This window comes from Macaca mulatta, chromosome Y, assembly GCF_049350105.2.
Source record: "Macaca mulatta isolate MMU2019108-1 chromosome Y, T2T-MMU8v2.0, whole genome shotgun sequence".
Taxonomy (NCBI): domain Eukaryota; kingdom Metazoa; phylum Chordata; class Mammalia; order Primates; family Cercopithecidae; genus Macaca; species Macaca mulatta.
In genome coordinates this window covers 2,034,498-2,054,640 of record NC_133427.1, presented here as the reverse complement: position 1 = coordinate 2,054,640, position 20,143 = coordinate 2,034,498, and the positions used below count along the sequence as shown (strand labels likewise).

General features: G+C 51.3%; 2 protein-coding genes across 5 annotated transcripts in view; both read left to right on the top strand.

Annotated features, from left to right (window-relative positions):
• Window positions 1–1,334: 1,334 nt before the first annotated feature.
• Window positions 1,335–18,109, top strand: LOC144329392 (E3 SUMO-protein ligase ZBED1). Of its 4 annotated transcripts, none has more exons than XM_077989801.1 (2): window positions 1,335–1,422; window positions 13,769–18,109. In XM_077989801.1, the coding sequence occupies exon 2, from the start codon at window positions 13,823–13,825 to the stop codon at window positions 15,905–15,907; it is 2,085 nt and encodes a 694-aa protein (XP_077845927.1). In that variant the 5' UTR covers window positions 1,335–1,422; window positions 13,769–13,822; the 3' UTR covers window positions 15,908–18,109. The 4 variants fall into 4 exon arrangements, with proteins under 4 accessions (XP_077845927.1, XP_077845925.1, XP_077845924.1 ...); XM_077989799.1 differs by lacking the exon at window positions 1,335–1,422 and adding an exon at window positions 3,373–3,532 and having other exon boundaries at window positions 13,772–18,109; XM_077989798.1 differs by lacking the exon at window positions 1,335–1,422 and adding an exon at window positions 3,373–3,532.
• Window positions 3,373–20,143, top strand: part of LOC144338877 (polyprenol dehydrogenase) — a 317,444-nt gene continuing 300,673 nt past the window's right edge. Inside the window, exon 1 of the mRNA XM_077989802.1 lies at window positions 3,373–3,532. Within this exon, the coding sequence (XP_077845928.1) occupies window positions 3,424–3,532 (109 nt within the window). The 5' untranslated portion in view covers window positions 3,373–3,423. The remainder of the gene's footprint in view (window positions 3,533–20,143) is intronic.

Genomic DNA, 20,143 nt, shown 5'->3' with positions numbered 1-20,143 from the left:
TCCCATCCCTTGGTCTCCCTGGCCTCAGTTTCCTCATCTGTAGGACGGAGGGTTGCAAAGGCCACAAAGACCCTTCTTAATCCAGCCTGGCCACCCGGCCACACCTGAGCACACCTGGTCATACCTGAGGCGTCCGGTAGGTCTCTGTATTCCAATCATCTTAGATCTGCACCAGAACCCGCCCAGTGGCTGGCTGCAACCTGCACACTGGGGGTGCCCGTTAGTGCCTGTTGAGGTTCTGGGGGGAGTGAGGCCTGGCTGGGAGTGGGGATGCAGGGTCCCAGTGGGGGTCAAACTTCTATATGGGTTGTGATCCTGCAAGGTGCCAGGATCCCAGTGAGCTGTGGAGTGTGGGGTTCTGGCTCCCAGCAGGGATAGGGTTCCTGGCTAGGGTCAGGTGACTTGCTGGTGGAGATTCTCACTCCTGGATCTTGGCAGGGGCTGGGGGTGACCATTGGCGTGTATGTGAGGGTGCAGATCTAGAGTGGAGGTCAGGGTCCTGGGGAGCATAGGGTTGGTGATCTAGGGTCCCAGGGTTGCAGGAGAGGGGTCCCGATCTAACCCCCAAGAGTGGGTTCTTGGATGTTGCTCAGGAAGTAATTTAAGGTGAGACATAAGAGTACAGGGAAGTTTTAGTTTATTAGAAACTATTCCATTACAGGCTGGGTGTGGTGACTCACGCCTGTAATCCCAGCACTTGGGGAGCCGAGGCCGGCAGATTACTTGAGGTCAGGAGTTTGAGACCAGCCAGGCCAACATGGTGAAATCCTGTCTCTATTAAAAATACGAAAATGAGCTGGGTGTGCTGGTGCATGCCTGTAATCCCAGCTACCAGGGAGGCTGAGAGAGGAGACTCTCTTGAACCCAGGAGGCGGAGGTTGCAGTGAGCTGAGGTTGTGCCACTGCACTCCAGCCTGGGCAACAGAGTGAGACTCTGTCTTAAAAGAAAAAGAAAAAGAAAAATAAACTGTTTCATCATAGAGGTGTAATACCTTGTGTTTGTTCTAAAACTTTCTTCTATAGGGGTCTGTCTTATCTATGTAAAAGCTAGGTTATGTCTACGTGCAGGTGAGCTGACTGCGTGACATTTATTCCTTTGTTGATTTAGAGAGAGCCATCCTTAGCATTTTCGCGCCCAAGCACGTCAAAGCATGACTGTAATTATCTTTAAAAGCATATATGGTTACGCGATATGGCGACATCCAGACATTCTGCTGTTGTCTGTGTTTGTCCTTGGAGGCATTATTAAGTCATTTCTTCAGCCGTAAACATCTTATGACCATGGGCCGTGACCGGCAAAGAATGTGGCTTCCTGGTTTTTAAGATGGAGTTGATGATTAAAATGGTGTCACCCCAGCTCTCCCAGGCTCCTGTCTTCCAAACACAGCGGGTGTTAGGATCTGTCTGGAGTCCGGATGCCAGGTCTGGGGTCCCCTGGGGGACTGGGTGAGGGACTGGGAGGGTTGTGGTGGAGTGAAGGTCTGAGTAAGTGTCTGGGTGAGGGGATCCATGAAGAATTCCAACAGGAGTCTGGTGGGGGATCCATGTGGGGTTGCAGCCTTCATCCTGGTGGGGGTATCCTTGTCGGGTTTCAGCCTTGTCCTTGGTAAGGTCCTGGGTGGGGGGTCCTTTTGGGTTTTCAGCCTGGCCCTGGTAAGCGTCTGGGTGGGGGTTCTGTGCTGGTCTGGGGTTCCCTGAGGGAGCCCAGGTAACTCTGTGGTTGACTGGGGTTCCTAACCAAGGTTCGAGTAAGGGTCTGCCATCCCGGTAGGGATCAGGGTAGGGAGGGGTTCGTGGCACCTGAAGTAGTCTGGAGTTCTCTGCAGGGGCTGGGATGGGGGTCTCTGGTCCCTGCAGGGTTGCAGGGGGACAGGGAAATGGAGAGGTGGGTTTGGTGGGTGGTGTCTGTGGCCTGGCAGGAATTGGGGTGGGGTCTGTGGTCTCAGTAGGAATTGGGGTGTGGGGTCCGTGCTTGGGGCAGGGTCTGTGGTCTCAGTAGAAACTGGAGTGTGGGGTCTGTGCTTGGGGCAGGGTCTGTGGTCTCAGTAGAAACTGGAGTGTGGGGTCCATGGTCCTTGCAGCTGTTCAGAGTCCTCTGTGGGAGTCCTGCTCCATAATTCTTGCGTGGGTCTGGGTGGTCATCTGGGGTTCCCTATGGGGTCCAAGTCGGGGTCTGTGGTCCCTGCTGGGGTCTGCGTGGGGTTCCATGATTCTGGCTAAGATGGGGAGCGTGGTTCCCGTAGTAGTCCCGGTCCCCTGTGGGGTCTGGTTGGAGGATGTGTTATCCCATGGTGGGGGTCCTGGCTGGGGTCAGAATGGGGTTCCGCCATCTTGGCTGGAGTGTGGGGTCTTGGGGAGGCAGTCCCAGCTGGGGTCTGTAGTCCTGGGGGGCGTCCTGGCAGGGGTCTGTGGTCTTGCGGGGTGCTGGCTGGGGCCTGCGGTCCAGGGGGTAGTTCTGGTGGAGGTGGAGGTCCTGGAAGGGGGCCCCAGTAGGTAGGGGTCTGTGATCCTGGAGAGGGGTCCTGGTAGTGGGGTCCGAGTGGAGGTCTGTTGTCCTGGGGGGACCCTGGGAGGATCTGTGGTCCTGGAGAATCCTGGTGGAGGTCTGTGGTCCTGGTGGGGTTCTTGGGGGGGGGTCTGTGGTCTGGGGGTGCCCCAGTGGGGGTGTCTGTGGCCTTGGGGGTCCCGGGGGGGTTCTTGGGAGGAGTCTATGGATCTGAGTTGGGTGCTGGCTGGGGTCTGTGGTCCCAGGGGTGTCCTGTGGTACTGGGGTGGTCCTGGCTGGGGTCTGTGACCCCTGGTGGGGGTCTTGGCTGGGGTTTATGGTCCTGGGGGCGTCCTGGCTGGGGTCGTTGGTCCTGGTGGGGGTGTGGAGGGTCCCTGCTGGGGTCTGTGGTCCTGGGGGTGGGCGGGGGGAAGTTCTGGCTGAGGTCTGTGGTCCTGGCCGTGGGTGTGTGTGTGGGATCCCTGCTGGGGTCTGTGGTCCTGAGTGGGGGGTCCTGACTGTGATCCCCAGTGATCCTGGGGGCGTCCTGGCTGGGGTCAGTGGTCCTGGAGTGGCGTCCTGGCTGGGGTCTGTGGTTCTGAGGGAGGCGCCTTGGCTGGGGTCAGTGGTCCTGGAGGGGTGGTCCTGGCTGGGGTCAGTGGTCCTGGAGGGGTGGTCCTGGCTGGGGTCTGTGGTCCCGGGGGGGGGGGCGTCCTGGCTGGGGTCGGTGGTCCGCTCGGGGTCCCCAGTCCTGCAGGCGGTGCGGGATCCCAGCGGGCCCGGACGGGGTCTGGGGTTGGGGGGTCCCCGCAGGCCGGGGCGGTCCGGGGCGGGCAGGGGGCGGTCCGGGGCGGGCGCGTTTCCGCCGTCGGTCCGGGCGGGCGGGCGCAGAGTCCCGCGGGCGGCGCGGAAGCGGCGGCGGCGCGGCCGGGGCAGCCATGTCGCCATTGTCTGCGGCGCGGGCGGCCCTGCGGGTCTACGCGGCCGGCGCCGCGGTGATCCTGGCGCAGCTGCTACGGCGTTGCCGCGGGGGCTTCCTGGAGCCAGGTCAGCGCGGCGGGGTGGGGGTCGGGGCTCCGGGGACCCGGGTGGGCGCGGGCGCGGGCGCGGGCCGGGGCGGGCTCGGGGGCGGGAGCGCGGGGTCTCCGCGTGACCTTGGCGAGGCGGTGGCGCTCCCGGAAGTGGGACTGGGCTGGGGTCGCGGTGGGGCCGGGGTTGCGGGGGGCGTGCGCGCCTGGGACCTCCCCGCCCCGCGCTTCCCGTCCCCACCGGCTCTTCTGCGCGCCCCCCGCGCTGGCCCGGCCCGGCCTGGCCCTTCCCTCCCCGCGCGTGTGTTCTCCCCGCCTGTCCCGGGTCGGGCTCCAACCGAGCCGCCCCCGTGCAACCGCCCCCCGGCCCACCCTGACACCTCCGGGCCATGGCCGGGGACCCCGGGGCTCGCACGCCCCGCGCCCCAGACCGCAGGCGGCTCTGCCTGCCGCCTGCGGTCGGCCAGTGACCGCGCGCCCCCGCCAGGCCCCGGAGGGGAGGAGGGGGCGTCCCAGGGACCTCGACCCCCACCCACCCCAGGGTAAGTGAGGACGGGCCCTTCTCCGGAGAACGTCTCCAGAGGGGACGCAGGGGCTGCTGCTCGGGCACTGGGGAGCCACGGAGGTCTGGTGGGGAGGGCAGGCCCGGTAAGTGGCAACTTTGTTTCCTTGGCCTTTGTAAACATCTCTGAGTCACAGATCTCCAACTTTGCAGGACTCGTTTACTGTCTGAACTCATCAGTGAGGACCGCCACTGTGTTTTGTGTATGAAGATTACTTATATTCATAGATTTGCAGGTTCAGAATTTATTAATTTATTTTTTGTAATAGGAAGTAGAGATGAAGTCTTGCTATGTTGCCCATGCTACTCTCGAACTCCTGGGCTCAAGCAGTCCTGCCTCAGCCTCCCAAAGTGCTGGCATTACAGGCACCAGCTACTGCATCCGACTAATGTTTTAAATTTTTTGTGGACAGGGTCTTGCTGTGTTGCCCAGGCTGGTCCCAAACTCCTGGGCTCAAGCGATCTTCCTGCCTTTGCCTCCCAAACTGCTGGGATTACAGGTGTGAGCCACCAAACCTGTCTAATGTTTTAATTTTTTTTGTAGCAATAGGGTCTTGCTATGTTGCCCAGGCTGCTCTGAAACTCATGGGCCGAAGCAATGCTCCTACCTGGGTCCCCCAAAGTGCTGGGTTTACAGGCGTGAGCCACCACGCCTGGCTAATGTTTTAAATCTTTTGTAGAGATGGCATCTCACCATGTGGCCCAGGCTGGTCTTGAACCCCTGGCCTGCAGCAATCCTCCAGTCTGGGCCTCCCAAACTGCTGGGATTACAGACAGAGCACCACTGTACCCAGCCCATATTCTCAATTTAAACCTAGAAACCTGTAAACAATTATTTGTGAACTGGTATAAAGGGAATGATAATTCCATGTTAGGTTAAATGACACTTTGTTTCAAAAATGACAGTTTTCCAAAACAGAGCGTTCAGAGGGTCAGTGTGGTGGGGGTGGGGGTGTACGTTGCCCCATATGTCTTAAATGTCCAGCCTAAGAAGAGAGCTGTTATTTCTGCCTCCGTAGACGGTTTCGTGGCATGTCAGGAGGCCTCTGGAAGACACTGCTGCACGCCTCTGGGAGACTGGGAGTCAGCCAGGCGAAGCGCTTGGGTGCCTTATTGTGAAATGACTTTCGACTTCCACTCTGCACCCACTGAGGGAACCCCAGGGGTCCCAGCTCCACACTTTGAGAAGCGTGCCTGGAGTGGATGTTTTAAAAGGAGCCTCACTCTCTCCCGCCTCTAGCCAGAAAAAGCTTTGAGTTTTCTGTGAGCTAAGCTTTTCTTTTTCAGCCAGGCTGGCTTCAGTATTTGTTTTTTAAACCTGCTTAGCATAATTACAAGTGCGTAGAAGAAGGAGCGTAAAGGAACTGCAGTCAGGCCTTCCTAGGGCAGGAGAGCATGTTTGTTTGAAGTAAGTAATCAGTTGCAAGGTAAACGGTTTACAGCCAGCGAACAGTTGTGTGGCGTCTCTCAGAAGATGATGTTTTAGTTTTGCTTACAGAAAGGTCCCCTTAAACCTTCTTAAGGGCCTGTGTGGACCCTGGCAGAAGAGGCTGGGGTTCCTGCAGCAGCTCACCAAAATGCTGGCCTTTGAAAAACTTGCTCTTTGTGCATTAGAAAGGAGGGGTGGATTCTTTTTTTTGTTCCTTTTATTGATTAAATAACAACAACAGAAGGTTGTTAAAGAGGACAAGCTTCTGGTGAAGTCACGTGTCTGCCAAGGGACTCTGTACCCGGTGGGTATCGAAACAGAATGGTCTTCTCTAAAGATTAACTTCAGTAGCTTGTCCTCATCGAGCCCCTTCCTGTGTATGGATTAAAACTAATTTTTGTTATCGATGGAGGAATGCCGTTTTCCTTGGTCTGCTGGTGGCCAGCTTCCTAAACGGCGTTTTTTATTTGCTTCTCTCTGGTGGACCTTTGCTGTTGGTGAGGAAACGTTGAACTTTGTCCAGGGCATTTGAGCTAAGCTGTTTGAATAACCACGAGGGCCAGTTTCCCCACTGCAGATTGGAAGCAAGGGCAGTTTTTTCTTAGGACTTCCAAGTGGAGCTTGTTCTTAGATATCTTACAAAGGAATGCCTGGGTTACACATTCCACATGAGTTGACTTACATAGTATGAGAAGGAAGAAATCACGGCTGGAATCCACTCCTAAATGGTGTCTTCTTCCAGTTTATCATGGAAAAACAAGATAATTACAAATTAATCATAGATGTTGGTCATGCCTTTACAGAGGGGGTTTAGAAGCAAATTGACAATTCCTATAAAAGGTTCTGCCCCTGTGTTCTTAAGACTGTCCATGTGGCCCATTCAGTAAGGTGTATCTGTTGGTTGGATTTAAAAATAGGTGATTTAATCAGTGTATTTAATATCCTAGTATGGCATCAAAACTTGAACATTGATATGGCCTGAAATCTGTTGAAAATGATCGTATTGAGTGAAGAAAGTCTCTACCCACCAGTATTAATAACAGGGTGATCTGTTTAGAAATTACATTTTCTCTGATGCATCAATGAGTTTTGCAAAGGAGAGAAAATTGATGGTACCTATAGTCAAGCCCAGTTCCAGTACTGTACAGAATTTTTCTTAAAAGTTCTATTGTAAATAATAGGCCACAGAATATTCCTTCACTTTCTGGGATGCAAAATGGACTCGTAAATGCTGTACCACAGGAGTGGGTATTTACGAAAAATATGCCAACTGGCCCACTTACAAAGCTATTTATAGAAGTCCTACTTTTCAAACTTTTTTTTTTAACCTATAAAGGGAAAGTTAATTCTTGTTGGTTTTATAAGTAGTGAACAGTGGCTATTAGAAATCAGGTAGAAGTAAAAACAGCAGTTTTCCAACTTCTTTTTTTTTTTTTTCAAGACCGAGTTTTGCTCTTGTCGCCCAGGCTGGAGTGCAATGGCGTGATCTCGGCTTACCACAACCTCTGCCTTCCGGGTTCAAGTGATTCTCCTGCCTCAGTCTCCCGAGTAGCTGGGATTACAGGCATGTATATGCCACCATGCCTGGCTAATTTTGTATTTTTAGTAGAGACGGGGTTTCTCCATGTTGGTCAGGCTGGTCTCAAACTCCTGACCTCAGGTGAGCCGTCCATCTTGGCATCCCAAATTGCTGGGATTACAAGGGTGAGCCCCTGCGCCCGGCCTCCAACTTCTTGATCATAGAATCCCTTTCAAAAAAACGAGGACCCCGGACAGTTTTTGTTTTTGTGGACTATAACAGTCAATAAGTCATCCTGTTAGACATTAAAACAGAAATTTAAAAACATATTTAACAATTTATTTAAAAGTAATGGTAACAGGCCAGTTACATGTTACTACCAAGAATGTATGTAATATATTTATTGTTTATATATTTTATTTTTATTAAATATATATATTTTTAGAATAATTTATACTTTTCTATAAATATAAAATACAAGTAAGTTGTATTTATATAATGTAGATGTAAATGAAAACAACTGATATTTTTATATAAATATATAAATGTGTACATTTATGGGGCACATTGTGATGCTTTGCTATATGTTGGCATTGTGGAATAATTAAATCTTGCTAACATCTATCACCTGCTATTTTTCCTTTGTGGTGGGAACATTTAAAATCTCTTTTACCTGTTTTTCTGTTTTTTTTTTTATTTCCATAGATTATAGGGGAACAGGTGGTGGTTGGTTCCATGAGTAAGTTTTTTAGTAGTGATTTGTGACATTTTGGTGTACCCATCACCCAAGCAGTATACACTGCACACAAGACATTTAAAGTATCTATTAGTGGGCCGGGCACAGTGGCTCACGCCTGTAATCCCAGCATTTAGGAGGCTGAGGCGGGTGGATTGCCTGAGCTCAGGAGTTTGAGACCAGCCTGGGCAATACAGTGAAACCCTGTCTCTATTAAAATACAAAAAATTAGCTGCGTGTGGCAGTGTGCGCCTGTAGTCCCAGCTACTCAGGAGGCTGAGGCAGGAGAATGGTGTGAACCCGGGAGGCGGAGGTTGCAGTGAGCTGAGATTGCGCCACTGCACTCCAGCCTGGGCGACAGAGCAAGACTCCGTCTCAAAAAATAAAAATAAAAAAAAATAAATCAAAATAAAAACCTCTTTTAGCTATTTTGAAATACGTAATACACTATTAACTATAGCCACCACGCTGTGCAGTAGGTCACTGAAACTTATTTCTCCCATCGAACAGAAACTTGCTACCCTTTGGCCATGTGTTGTATGTTTTTTAAAATAAAAATGATTGTCATTTCCAAAATAACAAAAACTTAGGGAGATGAATGGCTGAGTTTTAGGGTTTTGTCGGCCTCATCCACAAAGGGATAGACGGCGGCTGGCTCCTTCCTCTGCTTCTTCACACTGGTGTCTTGTGACGTGTCGTTCTGGTAAGAGTCATGTGAGGCACGTCTACTGGCCTCTCATGGATGTGCAATTGGAAACGTGAAGTCGCCGGCCCCCTGAGGGCGTTCTGGGGAGTATCCCCCGCCATCCCGCCCTGTGATGCCGCACCAGCCTTGAAGAATGAGACAGTGAGAGGCTGGTTTGCAGCAACCTTTATTTGTGGCCTTGTGTGCACGGAAGCACTGCGAGGGAGGAGGAAGGAGGAGGGAGGGTGCTCACTACGGAAGGCCAGCTCCGCTGTGGCTGTTCCGTGGGTTCAGGTGGAACCCACCTGCTGTGTGGGCGATGCTTTACCTGAGAGTCCCATGGGATTCTGACAGCAGGAGCTATGTAGGAGGGAGCTGCTTGTGCCTCCATCCAGGAGTCACTTGGTTAGGGGTTTGGGAATTTCTGCTGTCAGTACAAAACTTCGCTCCAGGTACTAGACCTGTTTCAGCCAAATAATAATAATGATCATCAGAATAGAATATAAACCTTTGTTCACCTAAATAATAATAATAATAATAGAATATAAATGTTTGTTCATGGTACTGGGCCGTCTTTCAGTCCAATAATAATAATAACTAGGAATAATGATAATAATGATAAAATATAAACCTTTGCTTCACATTCCTGGGACGTCTTTCAGCCAAATAATAATAATATTAATGAGAATATAAACCTTTGTTCAGGGTACTGTGATCTCTTTCAACCCAGTAATAATCATAACAATAGTAATAATAATGATAGAATATAAACCTTTGCTTCATCTCCTGGAATGTCTTTGAGCCAAATAATAACAATAATGTTAATGATAATAGAATATAAACCTTTGTTCAGGGTACTGCGACCTCTTTCAGCTCAATAATAGTAATAATAGTAATAATGATAATAATGATAGAATATAAACCTTTCCTTCATCTCCTGGAATGTCTTTCAGCCAAATAACAATAATATTAATGATAATAGAATATAAACCTTTGTTCAGGGTACTGTGACCTCTTTTCAGCCCAATAATCACAATAGCAATAGTAATAATGCTCATAATGATAGAATATAAAACTTTGCTCCATGTCCTGGGAGCTCTTTCAGCCAAATAAGAAGAATAATAGAATATAAACCTTCATTCACAGTACTAGGACTTCTTTCAGACCAATACTAATGATAGTAATAATAATTATAATAGAATATAAACTTTTTTTTCTAGGTACTAGGACCTCTTTCAGCCAAATAACAATAATAGTGGAATATAAAACTTGGCTCTAGGTACCAGAACCTCTTTTCAGCCAAATAGTAATAATAAGAATAGTATTAATAGAATATAGACCTTTGATCCAGGTACTGGGACACCTGTGAGCCAAATGATAATAATAACAATGATAATAATAGAACATAAACTTTTGACTGAAGCACCAGAACCTTTTTCAGCCAAATAATAATAATAAAATAGAAACTTTTGTTCCAGGTACTCGGACTTTCAGCCTAATAATAATCATAGAATATAAACCTTTACTACAGGTCCTGGCGCCTTTTTCAGCCAACTAATAATAATGATAGAATAGAAACTTTTGTTCTGTTACTGGGGCCTCTTTCAGTCTAATAACAAAAGTAATAATAATAGAAGACAAACCTTTGCTCCAGGTTCCAGAACCTCTTTCAGCCTCATAATAATAATAATGATGGAATGAAAATTTTTGTTCCAGGTATTTGGGACCTCTTCCAGCATAATAACAATAATAATAATATCAACCTTTGCTACAGGTATCAGGACCTGTTTCAGCCGAATAATAATAACGACAATGATAATAATAGAATAGAAACCTTTGCCCCAGGCACTGGGACCTCTTTCAGTCAAATAATCACAATAATAATAATAATAATAATAATAATAGAATTTGGACGTTTGCTCCAGCTTTCAGGACCTCCTTCAGACAGATAATAATAACCGAGTATGAACTTTTCTTCCAGGTATCGGGACCTCTTCCAGCCTAAAAATAATAGTAATAATAGCACATAAATCTTTTTTTTGTTTGTTTTCTTCTTTTTTTGAGATGGAGTTTTGCTCTTATTGCCCAGGCTAGAGTGCAATGGCGTGATCTTGGCTCACTACAACCTCTGCTTCCTGGGTTCAAGTGATTCTCAAGCCTCAGCCTCCCGAGTAGCTGGGACTACAGGCATGTGCCACCACCACGCCCGGCTAATTTTGTATTTTTAGTGGAGGAGGGGTTTCACCATGTTTTCCAGGGTGGTCTCAAACTCCTGACCTCAGGTGATGCATCCGCCTTGGCCTCCCAAAGTGCTGAGAGTACAGGCATGAGCCACTGCACCTGGTGCTAATATAAAAACCTTTGCTACAGGTACTGGGACCTTTTTCAGCCTAATAATAATAACAACCATAACAATAATAATTAGAATATAAACCTTTGTTACTGGCACTGGGACCTCTTCCAGCCTAATCATAATAAAAGTAGTAATAAATAATGGAATAGAAACCTTTCCTTCAGGTTCCAGAACCGCTTTCAGCCTCATAATAATAATAATAATAATAATAATAATAATAATGTAAACTTTTGTTTGAGGACTGGGACCTCTTTCAGCCTGATAGCACAGATAATAATAATGGAATGTAAACCTTTTCCCCCAAGTACCAAAACCTGTTTCAGCCAAATAATATGATGATGATGACGATGACGATGACGATGGAGGATCTGATAACAGGTGTGTCCTCTCACTCAGGTCAGACTTAAAAGCGAGCATTTCAGAGCTAGACCGAGGCCTCTTGAGATGATTTTCTGCCTCCGCTGACTGTGTAATCCAGGGGCCCCACCCTAACTCGGCTGCAGAACATGCAGCTTGAGGGTTCCCCGTTTGCTGGAAGTCCCGGTTGTGTTATTCATTCTCTTGGCTTGCTACCTTAGAACAAACCAGGATGCTGGCGTTGGTCAGAGGACCCCCATCCTTGCACCCTACTCTTGGGAAGCAGTGCTGCTAGGCTATGGTAATGCCCAGTTCACCTGGCACATGGTGGCGGCTCCCTAAAAAGCGCTGGACAGGCACCGGTGATGGAAAGCCAGCAACATAGGCCGCGACTGCCCATGAAGACGGGGGGCCTTTCTAAGACCTCTACTCATTATTGGGGGCAAAATTAACCTTCAGAATATCTTGCTGTAATAAAGTTCCAGAAACCGGAGGGCTTAAAACCATAGCTTATTCTCTCCCAGTTCTGGAGGCCAGAAGTCTGAAATCAAAGTGTCTCAGGGCTGCGCTCCCTCCGGAGGCTTAGGCGGAGCGTGCTTCCTGCCTCTCCCAGGTCCTGGGGGCTCCCGGTGTCCCTGGGTTTCAGGCCAGCCACATCTTCACTCTAGCCTCTGTCTCTCTCTCCATGTGGCCTTCTCTGTGTACTCCATGTGGCCTTCTCCATGTCTGTATCTCCTCTTCTGTCTTTTATAAAGACATTTGTCACCGCATTTAGGGCTTACCCGAATCCCGGATGACCTCATCTCCAGATCCTTAACTCATTAGATCTACAAAATTTCTTGTAACCAAGTAAGATCTCATTCCACGTCCTGGGCTTTAGGATGTGGACAGATCTTTCTGTGGACCACTGTTCAATCCACCATGATTTTAGCAGTTCCTTCTGGAGGCTCCAGGGGAGGATCCTTCCTGTCTCTCCCAGCTTCTGGGGGCTCCAGGCACTCTGGGCTTGTGGCTGCATCACTCCAGTCTCGGCCTCTGTCTTCGTGTGGCCTTCTCCTCTGTGTCTGTGTCTCCTCTTCTGTCTTCTATTAAGGACACTGGTCACTGCATTTAGGACCACCCCGACTGAGAATAATCTGATCTTAAGATCTTTGCTTTCATTATTAATACATTTACAGAGACCCTTTTTCCAAACAAGGTCACAAGTACCAGGTGGATACAGATTTTCTTTGGCAGAGGAGGTCGCTTTTCAACCCACTATAGTGATCATTGAAATATGCTTCCTTGCACTGACTGTCCCGACACTCTGAACGTGCTTGGGTGGTGCATTTCGTTGTTTACCCTCCTGAGTGCTGTACTGGACACCTGCAGATACAATTACACCTTTTAACAAAGCCCAGCTGTCATTTTGGGCAACCCAGTCACAGAGGTGGCCTCCTGCGTGGCACCTGGAAGGGCCTGTATGTGTGAGTATTCAGCCTCAACAGGAACCCTGGGGACTGGCTTCGGGGTCATCTAAGCCTCCACACCAAGTGCCCGATGATGTTTGCACAGGTGTGTGATATTTACCCAGTTGGGCCTTTCTGCCCACAGGTGTGACTGGATACAATGGGCATTTTGAGAAGTTCCAGGGATTGAGAAATCCATGCTTCTTCAGATGTGCTTACAGATCACGGATGTACCTGTGCTAAAAACAAAGCCTGTGACATTCCACATGGCTTCATTTTAAACCATAAAGTTGGAGAAGAATGTGCAATGCCTCTTAGCTCTAGGAAATCCGGCTGTAGCCAGATGGAGGTCCTGTTTGGCTTCTTTAATGCAGTTAATGAAGCTCAGGTGGCGTTCTACAGCGATTCTTGCTGTGATGGTTGCCGGGGGAGAGGGGGCCTGCCTGGCCGCTTGTGGACTCTTCTATGTAGGTGGCGTCCCCAGAAAAGATCTACGCAGCTTTCCCACGTGGCAGGTGCTTGGCAAAGCTCTTAGAACAGGAACAACAAGCCCCTGCGATGAGAAGGGCACTGTCAGGCTGGGCGCGGTGGCTTACGTCTGTCATCCCAGCACTTTGGGAGGCCGAGGCGGGTGGATCACCTGAAGTCAGGAGTTCGAGACTAGCCTGACCAACATGGTGAAACCCATCTCTACTAAAACAACAACAATTAGCTGGGCATGGTGGCAGGCACCTGTATCCCAGCTACTCAGGAGGCTGAGGCAGGAAAATCGCTTGAACCTGGGAGGCGGAGGTTGCAGTGAGCTAGGATCATGCCACTGCACTGCCGCCTGGGTGACAGAGCGAGACTCTGTCTCAAAAAAAAAAAAAAAAAAAAAAGGCACTTGTCAGGTACAGCCCTGCAAAAATGCCGTGCTCACTCGCAAACCTGTACCTTGACACGTGCGGCACCGCTGCGTTGGATTGACGTAGAAGAAAGAGTGTGTTCCTGCGCTAGCTTCCCACCTCCGCTTTGCAAAAGTGACCCGCAAGGAAGGTCCAGCCGTCCGGCCCCAGTGCCCTTTGGTTGAAAGCGGAGCTGCCCCGGCACCCCGGCTGTCTCCCCAGCAGGGCTCCCACATCTGCCTGGGTCCCTTCTCATGCTGTGTTTGTCTTGGCCCTTCTCAGCAGGTCCCCACGCATGAGCGGCCGTCCAAGCAGGCAGGCTCCAGTGGAGAAGCAATGGAGAATAAAAGCCTGGAGAGCTCCCAGACAGACCTGAAGCTGGTGGCCCACCCCCGCGCCAAGAGCAAGGTGTGGAAGTATTTTGGCTTTGACACCAATGCCGAGGGATGCATCCTGCAGTGGAAGAAAATCTATTGCCGTATCTGCATGGCCCAGATCGCCTACTCCGGAAACACCTCCAACCTGTCCTACCACCTGGAGAAGAACCACCCCGAGGAATTCTGCGAGTTTGTCAAGAGCAACACGGAGCAGATGCGCGAGGCCTTTGCCACCGCCTTCTCCAAGCTGAAGCCTGAGTCGTCCCAGCAGCCCGGGCAGGACCCGCTGGCTGTCAAGGCTGGCCACGGCTACGACAGCAAGAAGCAGCAAGAGCTGACGGCCGCCGTGCTGGGCCTCATCTGCGAGGGGCTGTACCCGGCCTCCATCGTGGACGAGCCCACCTTCAAGGTGCTGTTGAAGACGGCTGACCCCCGGTACGAGCTGCCCAGCCGGAAGTACATCTCCACCAAGGCCATCCCTGAGAAGTACGGGGCCGTCCGGGAGGTGATCCTGAAGGAGCTGGCCGAGGCCACCTGGTGTGGCATCTCCACTGACATGTGGAGGAGCGAGAACCAGAACCGTGCCTACGTTACGCTGGCCGCCCACTTCCTGGGCCTGGGCGCCCCCAACTGCCTGTCCGTGGGCTCCCGCTGCCTGAAGACCTTCGAGGTGCCCGAAGAGAACACGGCGGAGACCATCACGCGGGTGCTCTACGAGGTCTTCATCGAGTGGGGCATCAGCGCCAAGGTCTTCGGGGCCACCACCAACTACGGCAAGGACATCGTGAAGGCGTGTTCCCTGCTGGACATCGCCGTGCACATGCCCTGCCTGGGCCACACCTTCAATGCCGGCATCCAGCAGGCCTTCCAGCTCCCGAAGCTGGGGGCGTTGCTGTCGCGCTGCCGAAAACTGGTGGAGTACTTCCAGCAGTCTGCTGTGGCCATGTACATGCTCTATGAGAAGCAGAAGCAGCAGAACGTGGCCCACTGCATGCTGGTGAGCAACCGCGTCTCCTGGTGGGGGAGCACGCTGGCCATGCTGCAGCGCCTCAAGGAGCAGCAGTTCGTCATCGCCGGGGTCCTGGTGGAGGACAGCAACAACCACCACCTGATGCTGGAGGCCAGCGAGTGGGCCACCATCGAGGGGCTGGTCGAGCTCCTGCAGCCCTTCAAGCAGGTGGCCGAGATGCTGTCAGCCTCCAGGTACCCCACCATCAGCATGGTGAAGCCGCTGCTGCACATGCTCCTCAACACCACGCTCAACATCAAGGAGACCGACTCCAAGGAGCTCAGCATGGCCAAGGAGGTCATCGCCAAGGAGCTCTCCAAGACCTACCAGGAGACGCCTGAGATTGACATGTTTCTCAACGTCGCCACCTTCCTGGACCCCCGCTACAAGAGGCTGCCCTTCCTCTCTGCCTTCGAGCGGCAGCAGGTGGAGAACCGCGTAGTGGAAGAGGCCAAGGGCCTGCTGGACAAGGTCAAAGACGGCGGCTACCGGCCGGCCGAGGACAAGATCTTCCCGGTGCCCGAGGAACCTCCCGTAAAGAAGCTCATGCGGACGTCCACGCCTCCGCCCACCAGCGTCATCAACAACATGCTGGCCGAGATCTTCTGCCAGACGGGCGGCGTGGAGGACCAGGAAGAATGGCACGCCCAGGTGGTGGAGGAGCTGAGCAACTTCAAATCCCAGAAGGTGCTCGGCCTCAACGAAGACCCCCTCAAGTGGTGGTCGGACCGCCTGGCCCTCTTCCCCCTGCTGCCCAAGGTGCTTCAGAAGTACTGGTGCGTGACAGCCACGCGCGTCGCGCCTGAGCGTCTCTTTGGTTCCGCCGCCAACGTGGTCAGCGCCAAGAGGAACCGGCTGGCCCCCGCGCACGTGGACGAGCAGGTGTTTCTGTATGAGAACGCCCGGAGTGGGGCAGAGGCAGAACCCGAGGACCAGGATGAGGGGGAGTGGGGCCTGGACCAGGAGCAGGTGTTCTCCTTGGGGGACGGCGTCAGCGGCGGTTTCTTTGGAATCAGGGACAGCAGCTTCCTGTAGCGAGGAAGCGTCTTGTCTTACAGGTCATCCCCGCAGCAGCCCATTGGATGCTTTGCTGTAAATACTCACCTGGTCAGCTTGGTTTTGAACCTCAGAGACCATCCACTGTCTTTGACACCTAGAAGGTGGAAAAAGGAAAGAGATTCGAGAAGCGAGAGAGGGTCGGGCGTGGTGGCTCTCATCTGTAATCCCAGCACTTTGGGAGGCCGAGGTGGGCAGATTAACTGAGGTCAGAAGATGGAGACCAGCCTGGCGAACATGGCGAAACCTGTCTCTACTAAAAATACAAAAATTAGCTAGGCATGATGGTACGTTCCTGTAATCCCAGCTACTCTGGAGGCTGAGGCCAGAGAATCACTTGAACCTGGCAGGTGGAGGTTGCAGTGAGCTGAGATCGCTCCACTGCACTCCAGCCTGGGCGACAAGAGCGAGACTGTCTCAAAAAGAAAAAAGAAGACACAAGAGAGGTGGCTTTGAGTGGGTTTCTTTCCTCCCCTATTCCCGGGGCCCTGGTGACTTCTGCTTGGGAATTGCAATGCTCAACGCCCCGCATGCAGCAGAGCCTAGAGGAGCTGTTCCTTCACAGATACTTGAGACCCACACCATACCATATCTGATTCAAGTTCTCCCTGGGAGGGTTTAGAAGACACACAGGAACATTCTGGGTGGCGTCGAACGAACCTTTCCTGATCATCATGTGTGACTTCTGCGAGGTCCAGATCACTGAATTCATGTTTACATTCTCATGCAAGCGGGGACCTCTTGCTTCTGGGAAATGGGGAGAGACCTTTTAGCCAAAATGCCCTTCTTCAAAAGAGAGACCTGAGAGACCTTTTTTTTTTTTTAATGTTTGGTTAAAAATGTGACAGATGAGTAAAAAATGCAGGTACTTAACAAAAAGCAAAAAAACAAAACAAAAAAAAAATGGTGTGGACTGTGTTGTATTTTCGACAGGTTGCTGTCAGCCTGCTTCCTGCTCCCTGCCAAAATTCACTTTGTGGAGTTGGTCCTTGAAAACTGGGTGGTGGCTCACGCTGAGGTCAGGAGTTCGAGACCAGCCTGGCCAACCAACATGGTGAAACCTCGTCTCTACTAAAAATACAAAAAAATGAGCCAGGTGTGGTGGCGTGCGCCTGTAATCCCAGCTACTCGGGAGGCTGAGGTGGGAGAATCGCTTGAGCCCAGGAGGTGGCGGTTGCAGTGAGCCAAGACTGCGCCACCGCACTCCAGTCTGGATGACAGAGTGAGACTCTGTCTCAAAACGAAACAAAAGTGGGCGGCTCACGGGTCTGGAGGTTATGTCTTGTGTGTGTCAGCCCTAAAAGTCCAGTTCCTCCATGCGGCCAGCTTTTCCACATAGGGTGTTTTTGATTTGATTACCGGAAAGGACTCTTGCTGCTTCTCTTTTAAACTCAATACCACAGGGGAAATGAATTTTAAAACATTGCCACCGGAGGGGTTTTCCGTGGCTGGATTCTTGCGAGTTGCTTTCAGTCATTCAGGGAAACAAAGACGTTTTCCAACATGTAGAACTGCTTTTTAAGTGGAGGAAAAATGCTTAATGAAGCTTAGCGTATTGCTTGGATTCTACGTGCAGCAGGTTCTCTGCCTCCGTGAAGACAAGGTGGGCTGGGGAGGACGGTGTCTAGGAGGGATGACCCCACTCAGCTCCAGGCAATGTTCTGCCGAGACCCGAAGAACTCTGGGTGTCAGAGGGTGAAGCAGGAACTACCTGCATTTCACAGCTGCTGACTTCTCAGGGCTACAAGCAGCACAGAATTCTATCCTTACGTCCTGAGCCGGTGTAAGTCTAGAGAAGGAAGCGCGGGAGAAATCCACGTAACCTTTGCTTGCTTTTTAAGGGAAGCGGTTCTGCCATGAACTTGGAAGCCTCAGCTCCGGGTGTTCTCAGCAGAAGGGCAGCTGGAAGGGACACAGTGGGGCAGGCTTTGGGGCTGCTCTCTGTTCTGCCCGGAGGCTGGGGACGCAGGGCAGCCCATGCCTCCGGGGCCTCTATTCTGTAGCATTGCCAACGTTCCCTTTCCGTCTCAATCATTTGCTTTTCGTCACTCATGTGAAAAATGTGAACTGCTCTGGCTCTGTCTTCATTTTTATTTTTAAGCCATTGTTCCCCTCCTAAATGGTTGCTTCTTATTTAATGCTTTAAAGTTGGACTGTTGTTCAATAAACCAGAGAACTACATGAACTGCTCGTTCATTCGTCTGCCGCGTGCCCGTCCGGACTGCAGCTGGTCTGGTCTGAACCCCTTGATTCTGGGAGTGGAGGGAGGGTTTTTGTTGTTACTATTTTTATTTTTGTTGTGGTCCTTGTTTAAAGCAACTTTTTCCAGGGCACCCGCAGTCACTTCTGTGCTCCTCTTTCTCATCTGTCTGTCCTCAAGTTATGATGTACTTTCGGGTGTTTTGGCATCAAAATATCGAAGTGAATCAAGTCGGCAGCTGGTGAAAGCGTTCCCTTTTGCCAGTTCCTTCACTTAGTGGGTAGTTGTATAAAAGGAGGCCCGATGGACGAGGCAGCCTGGATGGATCCGGATGGCATCAGCGCCTTCCCTCTCCCCGCAGCCTCCTTATCTCCCCTCTCTTCCTGTCTTCCTCATCTCCTGTCACATCCTTTCTTCCTTCCCTCCTCCTTCCCTCCAACCCTCCCTTTTCTTCAGCCAACCAATCCTTCCTTCCTCCCTTCCTTCCTTCCTTCCCTCCCTTCTCTTCCCTTCCTTTCCCTTCCCTTCCTTCCTTCCTTTCTCTTCCTTCTCTCCCTCCCTTCCCTTCCTCCCTTCCTTCCTCCCTTCTCTCCCTTCTTGTCTCCCTTCCTTCCCTCCCCTCCCCTTCCCTTCCCTTCTCTCCCTCCCTTCCTTCTCTCCCTTCCTTCCTTCTCTCCCTTCCTTTCCTTCCTTCCTTCCTTCCTTCTCTCCCTCTCTTTCCTTCCTTCCTCCCTTCTCTCCCTCCCTCCCTTCTCTCCCTTCCCTCCCTCCCTCCCTTCTCTCCCTTCCCTTCCTCCCTCCCTTCTCTCCCTTCCCTCCCTCCCTCCTTCCTTCCTTCCCTCTGTCCCTCCTCCTCTCCCTCCCTCTCTTCTTCCTTCCCTCCCTCTTTCTGTCCCTCCCTCCCTTTTCTCTCTCCCTTCCTCTTTCCTTTTCCTTTCATCCCTTTTTTCTTCCTTCCCTTTCTGCTTTCCTTCCTCCCTCCCTCTTTTCCTCCCTCCTAAGAAAACAATGCCGCCCCCCCCCCCAGAAACACAGGAAGTCCCGGATGTGCCCCTCTGCCCGGAATGTGCCCCTCTGCCCAAACTTGCCTTTCTGTGCGCTATTGGTTGACTGCCTGCCCTTAGGTATCAGTAAAATGTCGAATTTCTTTTTCTTGCATGTTTTGGGTTGAAAGGGGTTCATTTTCAGTCCTCATAACTAAGCATTTGCATCATGATGTTCATTTAAGTGGGACATGTTTACACGTTTCTCCCATTAGGAGTAATTCTAGTCCTTGAGGATTTCTTGTAGAGACATTTCCTTCACCCCGACATAGTTGCCGTGAGGGCCTGTGTGACACTCCCTCCTCACAGTGGCGGGATGTTTCGGTTTGGTTTTGTTTGCAGCTTGTACAGGCCTCACTCTGAACTGCTGGGTTTTTCCCCCTTTGCAGAATTGCCTGCTTCGCACTGTTTTCCTAGCGGGCGTCCGAAGGGTGAGGAAAACAGCTTGGGGAAAGTGAGGAAAAGGTTTGGGATATTTTAGTAAAGGGGCAGCTGGTGGGAAGGAGCGGGCTGGGCTGTTTTTGGGGCGCCGAAATCTCGGTGGTGACGTTGATTTGCTCATGAGTGCAGAGGCGGTCCGGAGCCCGGATTCCTGGCGCAGTCAGCCCCTGCTTTTGCGCCGGCGGATCCTTCCTGCGCCTTGTCTCAGATGTGCTTGGGCACAGTTCTACTGTTTGCCCCACCGTGATCGCAGGCACGCCTCCCTGTCCTCTCCGTCAAATCCTGGGGCTCACCCGAGAGTTTTATAAAATGAACTCGCCATGCCCCTGCCTGGTGAACAGAGAATGCAAACTCTCACAGGACCATCCGCAGCAAAACAGCAGTGTTTTGCTCATTTCTTCAGACCATGAAAACAGCAGAGTTTGGCTCATTTCTTCCAGGTTTTCTCAAACTGCATGGATTCCTTTCTGAGCAACTTCTGGGAAGCTTTCAGGTTTCAGGGCTTTGCAGCCAGGCTCCGCCCTAGCTGCG

Coding starts and splice junctions, on each gene's coding strand:
- LOC144329392 (XM_077989801.1), top strand. CDS start 13,823: ATGGAGAATAAAAGCCTGGAGAGCTCCCAGACAGACCTGAAGCTGGTG.